Source organism: Astatotilapia calliptera, chromosome 16 (assembly GCF_964374335.1).
Source record: "Astatotilapia calliptera chromosome 16, fAstCal68.1, whole genome shotgun sequence".
NCBI classification, from domain to species: Eukaryota; Metazoa; Chordata; class Actinopteri; order Cichliformes; family Cichlidae; genus Astatotilapia; species Astatotilapia calliptera.
In genome coordinates, this window is record NC_137437.1 from 5,282,616 (window position 1) to 5,302,019 (window position 19,404).

At 42.4% G+C, this 19,404-nt stretch overlaps 1 protein-coding gene across 2 annotated transcripts; it reads left to right on the plus strand.

Moving 5' to 3' along the window:
• The first annotated feature begins 5,397 nt into the window (after positions 1-5,397).
• LOC113008079 (interleukin-1 receptor type 2) lies at positions 5,398-11,817 on the plus strand. 2 transcript variants are annotated; one of them, XM_026145231.2, is made up of 10 exons: positions 5,398-5,546; positions 7,643-7,736; positions 8,432-8,684; positions 9,082-9,256; positions 9,398-9,575; positions 10,031-10,120; positions 10,226-10,291; positions 10,424-10,559; positions 11,108-11,253; positions 11,426-11,817. In XM_026145231.2, exons 2-10 carry the CDS (start codon positions 7,652-7,654, stop codon positions 11,569-11,571), a joined length of 1,275 nt encoding a protein of 424 aa, XP_026001016.1. In that variant the 5' UTR covers positions 5,398-5,546; positions 7,643-7,651; the 3' UTR covers positions 11,572-11,817. The 2 variants fall into 2 exon arrangements, with proteins under 2 accessions (XP_026001016.1, XP_080146935.1); XM_080290809.1 differs by lacking the exon at positions 5,398-5,546 and having other exon boundaries at positions 7,365-7,736.
• Positions 11,818-19,404: the final 7,587 nt, after the last annotated feature.

Sequence of the window (19,404 nt, forward strand, 5' to 3'; positions counted from 1 at the left end):
TCAGGACACAAACAAGCTTATCTTGGGTGTTTTCCCTCCTTGACGATAAGGTTACTGTTGGTCACTTAGTTTATGTCTCTGTATGGAGAAGCCGTTCGGGCCCCAGTGAGGTCTGCGTGTGCAGTAGTGCTCGGTGTGTGTCTCTTCTTGCATCAAGGCCTTGATGAGTGGCTGTATTGAATTCATGAAAATAATTTGTGGCTATTATCAATATTCTTATTGATCTAAAGAAAGAAACGCGCTCTTCGGCCGATTGAGACGAATCAGTCGTTTGCAGGCTTGTGTTGGAAAAAGTGCCAAGAGGGCAGCATTTAAAACGTGTAAACCTGTTGTTATAAGAACCACTACTTGGAAATCCTTTCTTTCAAAAAATAAAAACAACAAAAAAACTTAAAAAAATCACTCGAAGCATTGTGTATTCTTAAGTTTTAGAGCTAGTTGAGAAGCTTAACAATAGTTTCTGTTGTTTCTGTAAGTCTATGTAAACGTAACTATGCGACTGCGGTGGTTTAATATTATTACACTCACCTTAGGTGGAGAAACTGTTTACAGAGGCAATGTTTTGTTACACTAATGTGCATCATGGTATTTATGTTTGAGAGCATAATGCATCTTAGTTCTTTAACTCATACTTTCTGCTTTTTGAGCCCACTTTTTATTGGATATTTTAAATCTTTCGTTAGTTTTTATTTATTTTTCTTTGTCATTTCTCCCACCCCTGCTAACTTTTTCCACAACAAAGAACACACGTGTTGTTCATTTCAGGTATTCACACAACGCTGCTTCGACATGGAAACATTACAGTAACGTTCCTTGCAGGCTTGGACGTGAGGCAACGTGTTTTTTCCTCTGCTGTTTCTGCCGTGCTACTCTAACTTATGTCCTCTCTGTGTATGACAGGAAGTCATGTATTTTCCTGAAAGTTTTTTGTTTTGTTTTCTTTGAATAAACTTTAAAAGTAATTTTAAAACAACAATGTTGTGCCCTTCCTTCTTTGGCCTCTCTTGATGGTGATGTTTGCTCCCCAAGTACACGCACGCACATTGAAAACAGACATGTTGTAACAGGTGTTGGCCAACAGACCAAAATGGAACACATCAGTTGCATGTATGGGGCGATTTCGACAAATGCTTTGTTTGTGGAAATTGTGCATATTGTTTTCAGACAAAATTACCATTTCCGCTCAGCTACACGATGCAATGCACTAAAAAAAGCTTGGATTATATTGATTGTTCCTTTATTCACGACACGGTAAAGTCCAGTTATCTTACTGGCATGTTGTAAATTCTGAATTCTTGTTGAGCTCAGCTAAAAAGGGAAGTAATAAGAAAAGGTAATTTTCTCAGAATATCTTGTGCAAGAGGATATTCATTCACACGAACAGCTTACTCTCTGAAAGATAACAGCTTTTTTAATTATTTATATTCAATTCAATTTTATTTATATCGCGCCAAGTTATGACAGTCCTATCAAGGTGCTTTATATTGTAAGGTAAAGGAACTACAGTAATACAGAGAAAACACAACAATCAGACAACCCCCTACAAGCAAGCACTTGGCGACAATAGGAAGGAAGGAACCTCCTGCAGAACCAGACTCGGGTAGGGGCCGATTGGGGCTGTGTGAAAGTGTTGTTTTCTGTGCAATCACGTGCACCACTCAGTGCATTTAGGCATATATCAAGATGTATTACATATCATGACTTCCTGCTGAAGCTGAACATTTGAATGGCAATGTTATTAATGAAGCTTATGCGCAAGTTCAATAAGGAAGATCTCAGAGGCTTTCCCACGTATACAACATTCACCCATATACTTGTTTTTGTGTCCGAGTGCTTTCTGCATCACAGTAAGACACATTCACACTCTGATAATGCAGTGTTGAACTCCCATACCCAGTCACCGCAATGATGCTAAAAGTCAAAAGTGAATGGCCAGACTGTTTTGAGCCGATAGGAAGGCAATAATAATAATGCACTCATCTAAGAACTGGAAACTAAGACTTCATTTCTCACAGGTTCACTAAAAGTTGAAAATTGGAAGAATGCTGGTCGGCTGAGTCTGCTGGATGGTAGGTGCATTGGTGTGGGTGATATTTTCCTGCAACACTTAGCCCAGGGGTGTCGAACTCCAGGCCTCGAGGGCTGGTGTCCTGCAGGTTTTAGATCTCACCCTGGGTCAGCACATCTGAATCAAATGATTAGTTCATTACCAGGCCTCTGGAGAACTTCAAGACTTGCTGAGGTGGTAATTTAGCCATTTGAATCAGTTGTGTTGGATCAAGGACACATCTAAAACCTGCAGGACACTGGCCCTCGAGGCTTGGAGTTCTACACCCCTGACTTAGCTCATGAGCACAGTGTACTCCTTGTCTGATGGCTGCTTTCAGCACAAAGCTCAAATCTTCTCAACTTCACACTACTCCGGGTTTGGGGTCAGCTTTAATTTCGTTTAACTGCTCTGGCCAACTCCATACAACCTGTAGTTTGTCTAGTTTGTCACACTGGGTAATGAAACAATGGCATTTATTGTGTGTGTCGTTTCCTGTGAGCAGCAGATTTTACAGCACACGGGGAGTCGAATCTCACCTTCTTAGATGTTTTTTTAATGTACAAATGTCAGTTTACATACTTGGTTCACAGATGGTAGCCCTGTAAATAAATAAAGGTGAAAAAATATGAAAACAATTAAACGTGTTTTTAAGCTCACTTCTTGGTTCTGCATTTGTTCTGTGCCCCCATAAGGAAGTGCTCTTTTCAGTTAAGCACGACATTGTCAATTAATATTCAGCTGCTCAACAGGTTCTTAAACAGAAATTGGCCTGTTGCTGGATGTCGACTCCCTAGAAGGTGGATTTCTTAGCACCGGACAGGAAAGCCAACGTGTCAAACTGTTTAGTCATCTATCCAGTACTGCTATCTACAGATGCTGAGGCGAACTCGAAAATTCCCAAAACACGCAACATCTTCTGCTTCCTCAAAGTCCGGTCATCAAAGGAACGGCATGTTCTGTCTTGGTCTCCTTTTAACCTGCATGCGTTAAAGATACTGGCTAATTTGGATATATGCGTTTGTGTGTGAGTGTGTGTGTGTGTGATAAAGGCCTGTGCATAGCTGTGCATTATCCGCCCTGTTCCTGTCTTCTGATACCAAGTGTGTAATATTTACTGTTATTTTTGTTGGATAAACTATTTGGAAAAGGCTACAGCAACCAAAAAAATGTGTATCTCTGGCCTACATGTCAACGCTCATACGTTTGCATGTTTATTCATTCCATTTCCTGAATGCATAAATATTACCTTAATGGGAAACTATCGTAGTTTTACACAAAATGTCACACGTGACACAGCTGCTAAAGCAGGTTTTGATAAAGGAGATGGTGGAGGATAATGGGACTCATGAGTTTGCAGGTGGAGGATTACAGGATTACACATTATATGGATACACTGGGCTAAAGTTCAAAAGGACTGTGACACAAAGTTGCCATTTTCTAGAATGTAGTCAAGTACTGTTATTTACATGTGCTGGTCTCACTTGTAATCAAATACACTGAATCTAAACAGGAACCTTTTCCTGTGTTGTGAACACTAGCCTGATATGGGATTATTTCCCATCACTTCCATCACTTCAGTGTTTTCATGTCACACATACGCATACTTCTACACTGGAAAATGTCCAGTCAGGATCAAAGTGAGCAATGCAGGAATATTGGGCAAGAGATGGACGCTGTATTTGCTACGCAAGGAGATGTCAGAGCAATGAGTCACTGCAATACTACGGACCTGTGTTTGATTAATAACTGCAAAGCTGGATGCCAATTTTCTCTTCTAACGAACACAGTTTATATTTGTGGATTTTGGAAAATCGACTGCAATGATATTTCTGCTTATAAGACTGGATGAAATAAAATAAAACTATACTGCAATTGTCTTTTGTTCTAGTTATACGGCGGGCAAGCTTTGTGGACATGTGCAGAACTTATGCATATCATTTTCTAAATGTTTGAGTAAACAAATTTGGCCGAGGGAAACAAAAAAACCTCAAAATGGACGAGTTTGGATCCTTTCTTTTCTTTTTTCTTAAACAAATTACACTTTTTAAATGTAAAATAAATGTATAATTTTTAATACAGAAATCTAAGTAGGTTTCTGTTTTTCAGTAGTATATAGTGTGACCTAATGTAAGCTTATTGTGTTAAATTGCAAATCAGTTATTAGAAAAAGCCTTTAAAACTATTTCAGTGCTAAATCCAATAACACTGCCAGGCTGATTGTCTGAGGCATCCACCTCTGAGCTAGATTATTCTCTCAAAATACATAATATAAACAAAAGGTAATACTTTAATAATGTATTAGCAAGTACTTCATTCAGCATTTATATATCATTACACCTCCTCAGTATGCCATTTATAAGTACAGATATATTCATCCATCTGTTACTGTTACACTTTGTACAGCCATGAGTGCTACACCATCACTGCTAGTAATAATCATAATCATAATAATATCTGTATTTATAAATGGCATACTGAGGAGGAGTAATGATATATAAATGATGAATAAAGTAGTTGGAAATGTCTTTGGATCCCTCGAAGAAAAGTTTACATTTCTTATAATAAGAACATTGAAATCCAGAATTCCAGTAATTTTATGACTAAAGGTTTAGATCCCAAATGAGTAACAGTTTCAGCTACGCTAACATTAAATCGTTTATCATGTCGACATCAGCAAAACTGCTGCTTTTCTTGTTTCTGCTTAGTGAAATGTCAAACGCTCCCTGCTTATGTGAAGGTGTGCACGCTCACATACTGTAGAAGGTGTCGCCACAGCTGGTGAGCTGTCCTACTCCACCAGTTTAATCACAACTGTGAATAAACAAATTGCCTTTTTGTGTCCAAATTGCTTAGACCTTGTGAGAAAGAGTGGTAAGAAAGCAGAAAGGTTTTGAGGGTCTTTTAAATGACAGCTTTTCAATGAACACAGTTTTTAAAAAGTAATTTCAGAACCACAGTGAAAGTACAAACCCCTTTATGACGGGGTGGCTAAAGGCAGCTCAATATCTCAACAGGGGGAACTGCCTGCATGGCTCCACACAGCATTGCTGGCTGTGAGTACATTGTGACGCTCGTGATGATGTGTGTTCATGTGTTAAAACAAACAGAGATGTCCATGCAGACACAAGCAGCAGCTCATTCCAGTGAGCGACAGCTGTAAACAGATGTAAGACAAGAATGCTGCCTTTAGACTCGGGAAACTGTTTGGAAATCATTATAGGTCTTTTCCCACAGTGCATCTGAGTGGGTTTGTGTACGTATATACTGTGTGTTTGGAGTCACCAGACTTGAGTGGTGAGCTGTACATCACACTGCATTACATTGGGAAACCTGAGAAATTTCCACCTCAGAGGGGTGGGAACATTGAAAAGAGACTGCAGGTTTCCCCTGAGCTAATAGGAAACTGATCATTTGCTGCTTCAGTCCACGCTGTCACCACATCTACCTGTCACCAGTGTCACACTGCCAGGACCACCGCCACGCTCACCTTTACACCGTGAGTATACTGCATTGCTGTGTATGTAATCATAGGAAAGTAAGGTTAGGTACACGCGTGTGCCGTATTTATATGTACACACATATGGTTGCTTATATAACAAAACTGCCTAACTATAATATATAACTTTTTAACAATAATGCGCTTGTTATGTACTAATAAGTACTGAAAATTCCATATTTTATTCTGTTTTGTCATATTTGCAACCATTTACATTGCAGGGTTTTACTGTCACAGCATGTTTACTTTAAATATTTCATTTGCTGCACAAATGTTTAAATCTACTTAGTTTGCAACAGATCGAGACTTTAGAGTTTATCCAAAACGACTATAATAAAATATTTGTATGGGTGCACTGTAGGAAGAAAATGTAAATGTTTCTCAGACCTGAATCAAACGAGGATGTGTATACTTTTTTTTCTTAAATAAGTGATTTTCACGATAAATGCAAAGGCATCCGCAACTTAATGTCGAATTAAGTCGCCATCATTGCGTTAATAATTTGAGATATATTTTTGAAGTGGAGGTCAAATTCTCTAGTTTCGTCGTAGACTGTGTGAATACAAAAGGTTCATTTAATTATGAAATATTGAGCTTATCATAAGAGCACATGCAGTATTTATAATATTATACTTAAACTGAAGGAAACTACAGATAGCATTGTAAGGTTTGGCAGTAGCAGTAAAAAAACCGGTCATAATAAATGAGTTATAAAATTGTTCTCGGCTTTAATCGAAACTCTTAATCCTGGAAAATGTGTCAGTGCATTGTGACTTGTGTATGCATATTCATTTACAACACTGGCACTCCCACACTTTATGGGCCTTCCTTTTAATGACACATGGAGGATTTCAGTGTGGAAATGATTTATCACACCCGCATGTGTGTGGCACTCGTGTCTGTCTGTCTGTGTGTAAGAGTGAGCGAGAAAATGTTCACTTCTCTCAGCTGATCCTTGTAATCGGAGGAGAAAACAGAAGCGAAAATCCACTTGTTTCCACGGAAACAAAACTATGGAAATCTTACCTAACAAAATGCATTTAAATACGATACGGAAAACTTTCAAAGTATGCTATATACTACTATATGTGTGCAAATAGGATACAGTAAACGGACTATATTTAGAAAAAATTAAATACAAGTAGACTTTACACTAATGTTATTATGCAGCACTTTTATGCGTCTTTAAATCACAGGTGTCGAACTCCAGGCCTCGAGGGCCGGTGTCCTGCAGGTTTTAGATATATCCTTGATCCAACACAGCTGATTTAAATTACTTCTCCAGAATCCTGGTGATGAACTAATCCTTTGATTCAGGTGTGTTGGCCCAGGGTGAGATCTAAAAGCTGCAACAACTGGCCCTTGAGGCCTGGAGTTCCCCACCCCTGCTAAATGTATATTTATTGTTGACTGAATATGCAATATATTACCAAATTGTTGCCCTGATCTTAATAAAAAATTGCTATAGGTTACACCTGTCCTCACTACTAGTTTAGGTCTTTAGTATTGGAATAAAAAAATAGTAGCTAAACCCTAATTTATCACCAAGCCATTCTGTTCATTCGAACATCAAAAACATATTTTAATACTACATCTTTAGTCCAGTTACTATTGTTATTCATTTTACTGACCTATGATGTGAGTGACTTTAAAAGGTTTAATATGAGTCATCCCATGTGGTGCCATTGGTAAACTCCCTAAATTTGACTCTAGGATGTGGGGGCGAGATGAAGTGGATTGCCGACATCTTTGATGACGATGTGCTGATGTCACAACCTCTACAATCTGAAAAGAGTTTGCATAAAAGCCGATTTGGTTAAAGCTTTATGAGGCGAGGACACTTATACCTCAGCAGCCCAGTGTTTAAAGCCTCATGTCCGGATAACATTTGAAGTTTTTCCTTTGTTATTTTTCTGGCCTTCGATGCCCTTTTTTATCCTCTCTGTGGGTTATTTTTTCTCTTAAGCCTTTTCTTTAATGTTTTACTGGAAAAAACATTTAAGCTGGAAAGCTGGAAGCAACTGAACCGACTTGTTTAAACATCACTACAAGTTTTGCTGGTGGATGTTTTATTTCAGACGTTTGTCTCCCTGCAGACTGCCATCATGGTCTTTTTGCCTTTAACATGTGCTGTGGTCATCATCAGCTGTGTTTATGGAGGACCTCCATTACCTCCTTTGCCAACGAAAGGTGAGCTTGCAGCAGCTACACTACACACACTGCATACTGTAAGAGGCAGTAGTATTCATCACAGAGAGAATGCATTGTGATCATTACAGTATTACAGCGGGGTGATCTTGCTTTTTAGACAGATATCTTATTACAACCGACTCCATGATCATCACCCACTCTACATATGTTTACATGTAGATGCTGTGGCGCGATCTTTCAAGCCCTACAGGTACAGCCGTTACCAAAATTATTAGAACGAGAAAACACAAAGAAGGCTGTCAAAAAGTTCTTTAAAACTAAAAATTATAGCTCTATATTTGGCAAATTATTAGGTACGGCATCTTCATCAAAAAATTATAATGTGCTTTTTCGTAAAAGTGTAAAGAAAAAAAAATCTGATAATTATTTTCTAACATTAAAAAGTAGAATTTGGATCTCAGAGCTTGATCATACTGGTTGCTTAACCATTGCAGAAACATCAAAAGTGTTACTGTAATGGTTAAGCAAGATCAACCTTTCACCGGGTGGAGGTCTAATGTTGAGCACTGTAGGTGGTGTGTTGGAGGGACTGAAAGAGGTTTTTGATAATACTGACTTAATGCTCATGTGACAGTGTGACTGCCTTGTGAGAATCACACTTTATGAGTTGCACTGCTAGATTTTTTTGCACGTGTCGTTTCTAATCACTACATGGCCCTAATATGTACTTGCAGATGGCTGCTACCTGGTCGATCCAGAGGTGGCGACATTCAGAGTGGAGGGTGAAGCAGTAATCCTCTCTTTCCCGATATTCAGCCATGTTCTTGAAAAACGCAACATTGCCCCCCCAACCGCTGAGTACTCCATCACCAAGGACAATGAGATGGAGGGCACAAACTATCAGGGACGTGTTCAGCAGCAGGATAACCAGCTGTGGCTCCTCCCAGCTGTGGCTTCAGACTCAGGGAAATACACCTGCACATACAGGTAGTTAACCAGAGTCAAGAGAAATGATCTCTCCAAGTAACAAGACCGTTCTTTCCACAGGCGATGCTGGTAAAACTAGCAAAAGCTGATAAGTAATCTGATAGGAACAAATGACAACATTGTTTAGTTTTTATGTCCAACACTTAAACATGCAATGATTACCTAAAATAAAAGTATTATTTTTCACATTTCAATTTTTACAATTTTTTTTTAAACTACTTGCTGTTTTGTTAGAAATTAGATGGAAAACCGCCCCCCCTCCAATTTACAGACAGGGTGGCTACAAAGCAACATATCAGAAACTAGCAGAAAGTATGTTTCTTTTTATACTTTCCTCTCCGGATTGAAACTTTCAAACTGGAGAAAACTTGGTCACTTGTAACACTTTTGTTTCCAGAAATGAGACCTACTGCGTAACTGGAAGTATCAAGCTGCACGTGTACGAGCCCACTTTAGTAGACATGAAAAAGCTGACGCATAAAGTGACAGCCGCAGTGGGAGAGACGCTGACATTAGAGTGTCCATCTCTGCGTAACTTCAACAAGACGGACAGCATGATAGAGTGGTACAAGGTGAGTGAACGAACCTGTCGGCGCTTGGCAAGGAACTTTCTGCCTGATGCGGTTGACAGGGATATTTTTTTACACTCTTTTGAGGTAATCGGCTAAGGCTGGTAGTGATGAGTCATTTAACCACATGCTGCCTTCTTGCAGGACTCCAACACCACTGCTTCTCCAGCAGGCAGAGCAGGGTCCTTCCAACAGCACAGAGGCAAACTGATGATCCCAGCTGTGAAGCGAACCCATGCAGGCATCTACACCTGCAAGCTCAGGGTGCGCATTAACAACCAGCAGTACAAAGTCAGCAGAGTCTATCTTCTCCATGTGCAAGGTTTGTGATCTGCAAAGTCATGCATGTGCTGAGAAATGTGGGTTAAATAAGAGTTTTTATCTATTACATGGCTATTACTGCATTTATAGTTTTAGATTATTAAGTATAATACAACTGTCAGGCTAGAGGACAGATCACACTTACGCTTCTTTTTAAGTAAACATGCAGAGCAAATGAGAAAAAAAATCTTTAAAAAAATTCATTAAATTAATACTTAAATAAGCAAATCACTTTAATTTTATGACAATGTGCAACGGTCAAGTACTTTACATAAAGATCATCAATTTACTTCTTTACAACTAGAGCGTTGTGGTGCACTGCCCTCTACTGGCCCACTAGGGAAATAGCATGGGCCGCACAGATAACTCCATCAAACACATTAATGATTATTACTGTGCCAAATAGTCCACTGTTGTTATTATTTAAGGAGCCGTTTGTTTGGATGTGTCTTCCAGGCCCTGATCCTGAGATCACAACCAAATCCACTGTGCCTAACATCTCTGTGACCTCTGACCTTGGGTTAATCAGCACCAGCACTGTCAACAGTGAGTTTTTTAATAGATAGATAGATGTTTTATTTTTTTTTTATTTGATTAATTCAAATTCCCCAGAGGGACTGTTCATGAAGAAATGCCTTGTTTATGTTTTAGCTCCAATAGTTCAGCCACCTGTGATTGTTTCACCACTAAATGGAACCGTTTTTGAAAGTCCACATGGTGAGTGATAAAACTCTTTAGTCCTAAAATAAATAATAACAATACAACCTCATTCTTAAATAAACATACAACCAAACAGACTGTAAATATATATTAAATGTCTCATCTAGATTTGCCTCTGACTTTCTTTAGGTTCAGGACTGAAACTGTTCTGTCAGGTGCTCACCGAATGTCAAACAGCAGATTCTACTGAGGTCACGTGGTTGGTAAATAGCCAGACAGTGGAGTCATCGTACCTTGACAAGCGTGCTCTGCAGGGGGGAAGAAGGTAATTTTTGATTTTGTCTGCACTGGTTCTAAAATTACACGTAAACCTTATCTAACTTAAATGTAAGTTTATTACGAGTTCAACTGATGCTACTTTGGAATGATAATAGCTTCTTCGATTTTGACTGCAGGTTAGAGAATAAATGGATGGAACCATTATGAGAAAAATTGCAAAAGAAAATACAAATGAAAGGCCAGCAGACAAACATGTGTATGTGCATGCTAAAGATAAGCCCTGTAGCCGGAAACACGGGTCATCGTGCTCTTCCAAACCCACTTTGCGATCGTGCCTATTTCCAACATAACCTTTTGCGCTCCTACAGGATCTGGTCTGTAAAAAACTGTGATGGTGTCTTGCCTCTCAGACAAGTTAAATAACACATTTCTGAGAGGTTGTTATGGATATTTGATCCACCAGTATTGAAATAATCTACTACCAGGTGTTGCTAACAGCTCTGACTCTAATGATTACTCTTTATGTGAAATCATTAGAGACACGCCTCGTTCACAGCATTAAAAACAGACGGCTGCTTGTCTCGATGTTTCCAGGGTTACCAGGGTGTCCAAAGGCTGCCAGATTGAGTTGAGGCTAATTGTCGAACCAATAACAGAAGAAGACGAGAAGTCAGAGTTAAAATGTGTCACTCAGAACAAAGGAGGAAGACGAGAAGTTGTTGCACAGCTTCGACTAGAAGGTGAGCTGTTCTTCACATTAGGCTGCGAACTCTCGCAAAATTGACGACACACACAGTATTAAGTTATATTTTTTGTCTTTGGTTTGTTGAGATCACCTCAACAAACCAAAGACAGGACAACTAAACCTTGATATGTAAAGACACTAATCTACCTTTGCCTCTCTGTCTACAGACTCCACCTTTACATGGGTGGTTGTGGCTGCAGGGGCTGTGATCTCATTCCTCACAGTGGTCTCTGTGTTTCTCTACGTCCTCTTCAAACCTAGAAGGAAAAAGAACAGGGATTACTTTCTGGCTCGGCAGAGCAGCACCTTCTAGCTCTGGCGCTGTGCACGCTTCCTCATCAGAGACCTCCTTTTAAACTTTACCTTTTACATCAGATTATTTTTTATGCATTACTTCCGTGTGATATCCAGGAGCAGCACCACGTCTTTCTTAGGGTTGTCCATAAAATTCACTGCTAAAGGCTGCTAATCAGCGAATGAATAACTTTATGTTTGTTATTGATGTTATAGTTTTCTGGGGGGATTCACTGGAATGAATTAAACAAATACCTCTCTGACACTCAAAGGTGAACAATGTTTTTTGTAAGGTTAGAAGCATGTAAAAGATGAGCCGTTGTGTTACCTAGTTCTTTTACACCGATTCAAGACATGAAATCCAATTTAAGACAACACGCCAGATGTTTGAGATACACACTGACATCACTGATGTTTTTACACATTTGGATAATGATATATCAAGACGATGAGTGGAATTTTAACTATTTCCCACCAAAACTGTAATAATGTGTTTATTCCAATTCAGTTGGCTTCAATTTCCTTTTGCGCTCAGTGTCAAGCATCAGGTCCCAGATTTCAGGTCCATCAAAAACATCCATCCATCCATCCATCCATCCATCCATCTTCATCCGCTTTGTCCGGGGCCGGGTCGCGGGGGCAGCAGCCTAAGCAAAGATGCCCAGACCTCCCTCTCCCCACCACCAAGGCGTTCCCAGGCCAGCCGAGAGATATAATCTCTCCAGCGTGTCCTGGGTCTGCCCCGGGGCCTCCTCCCGGTGGGACATGCCTGGAACACCTCACCCAGGAGGCGCCCAGGGGGCATCCTTGTCAGATGCCCGAACCACCTCAGCTGGCTCCTTTCGATGTGGAGCAGCAGCTGCTCTACTCTGAGCCCCTCCCGGATGGCCGAACTTCTCTATCTCTAAGGGAGAGGCCAGCCACCCTTCGGAGGAAGCTCATTTCTGCCGCTTGTATCCGCGATCTCGTTCTTTCGGTCACTACCCACAGCTCGTGGCCATAGGTGAGGGTAGGGACGTAGATCGACCGGTAAATTGAGAGCTTCGCTTTTACACTCAGCTCCCTCTTCACCACGACGGACCGGTGCAGCGTCCGCATTACTGCAGCTGCAGCCCCAATCAGTCTGTCGATCTCCGGCTCCCTTCTCCCATCACTCGCGAACAAGACCCCGAGATACTTGAACTCCTCCACTTGGGGCAGGAACTCAACCCCGACCCGGAGTGGGCACTCCACCCTTTTCCGGCTGAGAACCATGGCCTCAGATTTGGAGGTGCTGATCCTCATTCCCGCTGCTTCACACTCGGCTGCGAACCGTTCCAGTGCGAGCTGGAGGCCCTCACCCGATGAAGCCAACAGAACCACATCATCTGCAAAAATCAGAGATGAGATTCTGAGGCCACCAAAGCGAAAGCCCTCCGCCACTTGGCTGCGCCTAGAAATTCTGTCCATAAAAATTATGAACAGAACCGGAGACAAAGGGCAGCCCTGGCGGAGCCCATCACCCACCGGGAACGAGTCCGACTTATTGCCGGCAATGCGAACCAAGCTCTTGCAACGGTTGTATAGGGATCGAATGGCCCGTAGCAATGGGCCAGACACCCCATATTCCCGCAACACCTCCCACAGGACACCCCGAGGGACACGGTCGAATGCCTTCTCCAAGTCCACAAAACACATGTAGACTGGTTGGGCAAACTCCCATGCACCCTCAAGTATCCTGGAGAGGATAAAGAGCTGATCCAATGTTCCGCGACCAGGACGAAAACCGCATTGTTCCTCCTGTATCCGAGGTTCGACTAACGGACGAACTCTCCTTTCCAGCACCCTGGCATAGACTTTCCCAGGGAGGCTGAGGAGTGTGATCCCCCTGTAGTTGGAACACACCCTCCGGTCCCCTTTCTTAAAGATGGGGACCACCACCCCGGTCTGCCAGTCCACAGGTACTGGCCCTGATCTCCACGCAACATTGCAGAGGCATGTCAACCAGGACAGCCCTACAACGTCCAGAGCCTTCAGGAACTCGGGGCGGACCTCATCAACACCAGGGGCTCTGCCACCAAGGAGTTGTTTAACTGCCTCAGTGACCTCGCCCCCGGAAATTGGCGGGTCATTCCCCTCATCCCCAGACTCTGCTTCCTCCTCGGAAGACGTGTCAGTGGGATTAAGGAGGTCCTCGAAGTATTCCTTCCACCGCCCGACAATTTTCTCAGTCGACGTCAGCAGCGCTCCGCCAGCACTATACACAGTGCAGGTAGAGCACCGCTTTCCCCTCCTGAGACGTCTGACGGTTTGCCAGAATCTCTTCGAGGCAGTCCGAAAGTCTTTTTCCATGGCCTCTCCAGACTCCTCCCACACCCGAGTTTTTGCTTCCACCACTGCCCGAGCCGCATTTCGCTTGGCCTGTCGATACCTGTCGGCTGCCTCCGGAGTCCCACAGGGAACAGACCCTCTCGTCCACCGGGAAAAATCCCAATGTACCGGCAGCAAGCCGAGGGTATATTAGGATACCCATCCCAGCCCGCCACCTCTCAACCTCACGCACTAACTCAGGCTCCTTCCCCACCAGAGAGGTGACATTCCATGTCCCTATTGCCAGTCTTGGCAGCCGGGGGTCAGTCCGCCAGGGCCTCCGCTCCTGGCCGCCACCCGGCACACAATGCACCCGACCCCTATGGCGCCTCCTGCGGGTGGTGGGCCTGCGGGAGAATGGGCCCATGTCTCCTCTTCGGGCTGTGCCCGGCCGGGCCCCATGGACTAAGGCCCGGCCACCAGACGCTCGCCCTCGGGCACCCTCCCCGGGCCTGGCTCCAGGGCGGGGCCCCGGTAACCCTATCCCGGGCAGGGTAAACTGTTCCCTCGGTGTCCTTTTCATAAGGGTCTTATGAATCGCTCTTTGTCTGGTCCCTCACCCAGGGCCAATTTGCCATGGGAGACCCTACCAGGGGGCAAAAGCCCCCAGACAACATAGCCCCTGGGATCCCTGTGACACACAAACCCCTCCACCACGATAAGGTAGCGATTCAAAAACATCTTCCTTAATTTTGGTTTCACTTTTCTCAGGACTAAACTTATTTCTTAAATGCTGAAGTGCTGTTTCTGTCCAGTTATCCTCTTTGTGTAATACTTGGAACATCATCAAAGTTGGCACAGGTGAAAACATTGCAGTAGCAAACTGCTTTTTTACCACTGTTACTGGTGTGTTTATACTGTGTATGTGTTAAAAAGTGCAATAAATGTTCTCAGGGAAGCATCGTGTTCTGTTGAAGAGCTTAATTTGCAAACTTTCATATCTACACATTTAAATGGAAAAACTGACTTGACCTATGTCAAGTACGTTACACATTTTTGTTTATCATCTCCATCCACTGCCATGCCTCAAAATGCCTGTGTATACCTTTTGAAGGGGTGAAACAGAAACGCGCACCATTTCAACGAGATTTTAAGATGCAAGATTTGCAAGTGCCATCCATCCATCCATCTTCTTCTTATCCAGGGCCAGCAGAGAAGCTCAGACCTCCCTCTCCCCAGCCACCTCCTCCAGCTTGTCCAGGGGAACACCGCGGCGTTCCCAGACAAGCCGAGAGATTTAATTTCTCCAGCATGTCCCAGGTCTGCCCCGAGGCCTCCTCTCGGTGGGACATGTCCGCAACGACTCACCCAGGAGACGCCCAGGAGGCATCCTTGTCAGATGCCTGAACCACCTTAACTGGCTCCTTTCGATGTGAAGGAGCAGCTCTCTACTCTCTCTCTTCACCGCAACAGACCGATACAGAGTCTGCATCGCTGCAGCCACAGCACCAATCCCTCTATCGATCTCCTGTTCCCTTCTCCCGTCACTCGTGAACAGAGATGGGCAGTAACGCGTTATCCGATTACTTTTTCAAGTAACGAGTAAAGTAAGGGATTACTATTGCAAAAAGAGTAATTAGATTACTGTTACTTTCCCATAAACACGCTGCGTTACTGTGTTACTAAAACCGTGATTTTTTGAGAAGGGTCTGGCTGCAGCCACTGGGGAGGGTCATATTGGGACCTCCACAGTAGCCGGAAACACGTGACCTCCACAGTAGCCGGAAACACGTGACCGCCACAGTAATTGGAAACACGTGACCTCCACACTAACCGGAAACACGTGACCGCCACACTAACCGGAAACACGTGACCTCCACAGTAATTGGAAACACGTGACCTCCACACTAACCGGAAACTCGTGACCTCCACACTAACCGGAAACACGTGACCGCCACAGTGGCCGGAAACACGTGACCTCCACAGCAGGCAGAAAGACATTCCTGCATGGATCATCGACTGTGGAAACCTTGTGGCGTGTCTAGAAATTTTTTGTTGGGGGGGCCAGGTAGGGGCACAGATTTGGAGAAGGGTGGCAGATGCAATTGGCAGATAATGTTAAAAAAAAATTCTACCAACCGTTCACCATAATTCAATAACCCTGTAAACCTAATAACCGAATGCGCTTTTAACTCTTATTAGAAAGAGATTTTAACCACTACGGTGTTACAGGGCAAAAACATTTTTGAATATTAAAATACGAACATTTTTAACATACAATTGGCAAATTAGCCAATGCCAATGTAAAACTTCATCTGCCTATTAAAAGATAATCTTCCTACAAACTGGTGTTTGATTTTGAAACAGGAAAAAAGTGGGGAAACAACTGAAAAGACTAACATTTGAATAAAACCTGAAAGCAAGTAAATACTTTCTATGCTGCCTTATGGTAAACTTTGGTAATATTGATCAAGAACAACACTGGCTGATGATGAAATACAGTCAGCTGGCATGGTGACACTTCCAGTATTAACCTGCAGGGCTGGACTGGGACAGAAAATCGAGCATTTTGACTACAGACCGACCCACCAGGTATTAAAGCCATGAAGCCTTTGACTGAAAACAAACCCTGTTGTGACAGTGATGTACAGTCTTGTTGGTATATGTATGATTTCTATACATTTTACGTCAGATAAAAACTTTGTTCGCATGATTCAGATAATTATTTAATAAAAGCGAGACATTTTAAATGAGAATAAGAAAGAAAAGTATTTCTTTGTGCCCCCCTCTCCCTGTTAATGCCCTAACAGCCCCCCTGGCAAAACTTTGCTAGACCCGCCCCTGCACAGTTACCAGCTGTCAGCTACCTAAAAAAGGATCCTGGTGTTATTAGTCTCTCAGAAACAGTTCATAACTTCCCTTCAACTCATTCATGTCACCTAAAAGGTAAACCTATTTCTCCATCACCTGTTCAGCTCTGATGATTCAGTAAGGACATCTCCTGGTTTCATCCTCATGTTTCCCTCTCACCACATATCCAAACCGACATCATGACCAGCAGCTTTACAGCTGTGGCTCCAGCAAACATCAGCTGATACTAGAAATTAATATTAAATCAATTCTAACAACAGCTGATCAAGCTTAAACGTGCTGCTGTTGTTTAGCGCGACATCTGCTGGTTTCCTCTTTCTGGCGCAAAGTGGGCGATAAATAAACAAGAGAGAAAAGCCGATCAGCTGATCATTGATCAGTTTCATGATTGAAGTAGGAACAGGAGAGGCAGGGGAGAGAATGAGAGAAGAAGAGGCAGCTGTGCAGCGTAAAGACAGAATAACTCCAGCTTTGTCTCTTTTTTTCATTATAGCTAACGGGACAAACTGCGTCTCTTCTCAGCTCAACACAAAACGTGTAATATTTTCTCTGAATGAGGGACCATTGCATTTTTTAAGGAGCCGTTGGCAACTCTACTAACTAACCTTATGAATAAAATAAAGTTCACTATCAGTAACATCATAGCACCCACCCAGCTGTATAGAAACTCTGTCATGCTAGCTCACGCAGTATGAGTTATTGTAACTGACTGTAAAAGGTCAGCAACATGAAAATAAACTCCACCTAAACTTGGTTCATATCTGACCCAGATAGACTGCAGGTCATAACTTCTTACCTGAAGTTCAGTTCACCTGACACTCGGACCGGCGGCTGCCTCGGGTCTCTGCTCCTCCTGCCTCCCCTTCCCTCATCCACCTGCTGGCCTCTGTGGAAGCTCTGCCATAGCCACCACCAAACAACTTAGTTTTTTTTACACATCGGCCAGCATCTGGCCAATCCACCACCTCTCACTGTTCATGCTGTTACAAAAAAAATAAATAAATAAGTCATCAGCCCACCGGGCAAATGCCCGGTATGCCCGATGGCCAGTCCAGCTATGTTAACCTGTTAATCTTTCGCTGAAAAATTGTTTTCTGCTGCGCCGTCTTTTGTGCTTGGCTCTCCTACCTTTGCTAACATGATGCTCATAGTGCAGAAGCCGATGCTGCATTCACTTACACTCGGATATCTGAACTTCACTGTGAAAACATAATCATACATTTTGCTTCGGGGTGGCACCGGGGTTGGCCTGTGCCCCCCCAGGTCACCCCCCTGGACACGCCACTGGATTGTAAAGGTTGGGACAGAGTCTTTCATGTCTAAATTTGCCGTTAATAATTATATAATTCTAGGAATCATCTAGTTTGCTTACACTTTGTTAGCGTTACAACAACGGTCAGACCCCCGCGGTATCTAAACTTTAGTAAGGAATGTGTGCACTTTTGACACCTCTGATTAGCATTTAGCGGTCAGTTTCAAACGTATTTGATTTTTGCTTGTTATGAACAAATTCACTTCACTACTTTTCACAATCTGTAACATCAATGCACATTGTTCCATTTACTGCATATTGCACTTTGTTCATGTCTCTCATTCCACCTGCAAAAACATTGTAAAGGTCGTCACAGAGTTTTATATATGTATAAATACTAATATTCTCTATTCCATTCTGTTCTGCTTTTTTATTGCCCAGATTTTAGTTTGCCTTTGTTAAATTGTCTGTTATATGTCAATCTATACGTATGTCACAAATAAGTGTCTTGTAAATTATGTTTTTGTAAAGAATTTTCTCCCAAATCTCTTACATGCTAACTGTAACGTGTTATTTCTGCTAAAACCTGAACCTAAATGTGTATATGGTGTTTATCTGTTTTTCTGTCTGTTTTAGATGCAAATATCAATTTGGAGTTCTGCCTCCAAGCCAGAATTGCAGGAATGCACCACGTGTTGGCTGTTTCACTGCCCTCTGTGCCCCACTCTCAGCCCTACTGTCAGGGCAAAGATTGAGCAGCATATAAATGGACACATTAAAAATGCTTTGCCTTCAAAGGTATGTTGGTATTAAATATACCTCATAGTTAAAGTTATAAATATGCACTTCTTTTCAGCACCTCTGCAGTCTCTTTGTTGACTTAAATGTTGCTTTTCACACTGTGCAGTTCAGTGTATTCATCAGCAAGAGAAAAAAGTGTTTTCATTAAATATTTTTTCCTGTTCACCACATTTCCTGACAGCTCTTGTGATCCACACCATTTTGCTTTCATTATTGAGGATGGCTTGGATATTTTTGTTAATATGTACAATCTGATTGTTAAATAAACTGATTGCATTCTATATAACTACATTTAAATTAGATGTTGTTGTTGTTTTTTTTCTTTTTTTCTCTCTTACAGACAAAATGATATGCCGGTGCACTTTCACTGCCCGGTCTGCAACATGACAGTCATACAGCGTGGGGATATGGCAAGTCAATTATTGTCATGTCAGCATTCAGGACTGCTCCCCACTGAACTCTCCGTGGAGCCCCATCTCCCTCTCGATGTCTTGTCTCCGGCATCTAACCATTTTCTGAATCTTGGGTAGAACATTCATGTGCTCTACCCTCTGTGCTAAATGAAACTGTGGCTTGTGGAAAGTCCATGAAAATGAAACGCCCTCACTGTGGTCTTAGTCTTCTTACAAAAAAACTTCA

Bases quoted from the DNA above. Each gene is read 5' to 3' on its own strand.
- LOC113008079 (XM_026145231.2), top strand. From the start codon at position 7,652: ATGGTCTTTTTGCCTTTAACATGTGCTGTGGTCATCATCAGCTGTGTT. The intron at 7,737-8,431 runs GTGAGCTTGCAG...ATGTACTTGCAG, and splicing joins ACCTCCTTTGCCAACGAAAG to ATGGCTGCTACCTGGTCGAT. The intron at 11,254-11,425 runs GTGAGCTGTTCT...CTCTGTCTACAG, and splicing joins TGCACAGCTTCGACTAGAAG to ACTCCACCTTTACATGGGTG.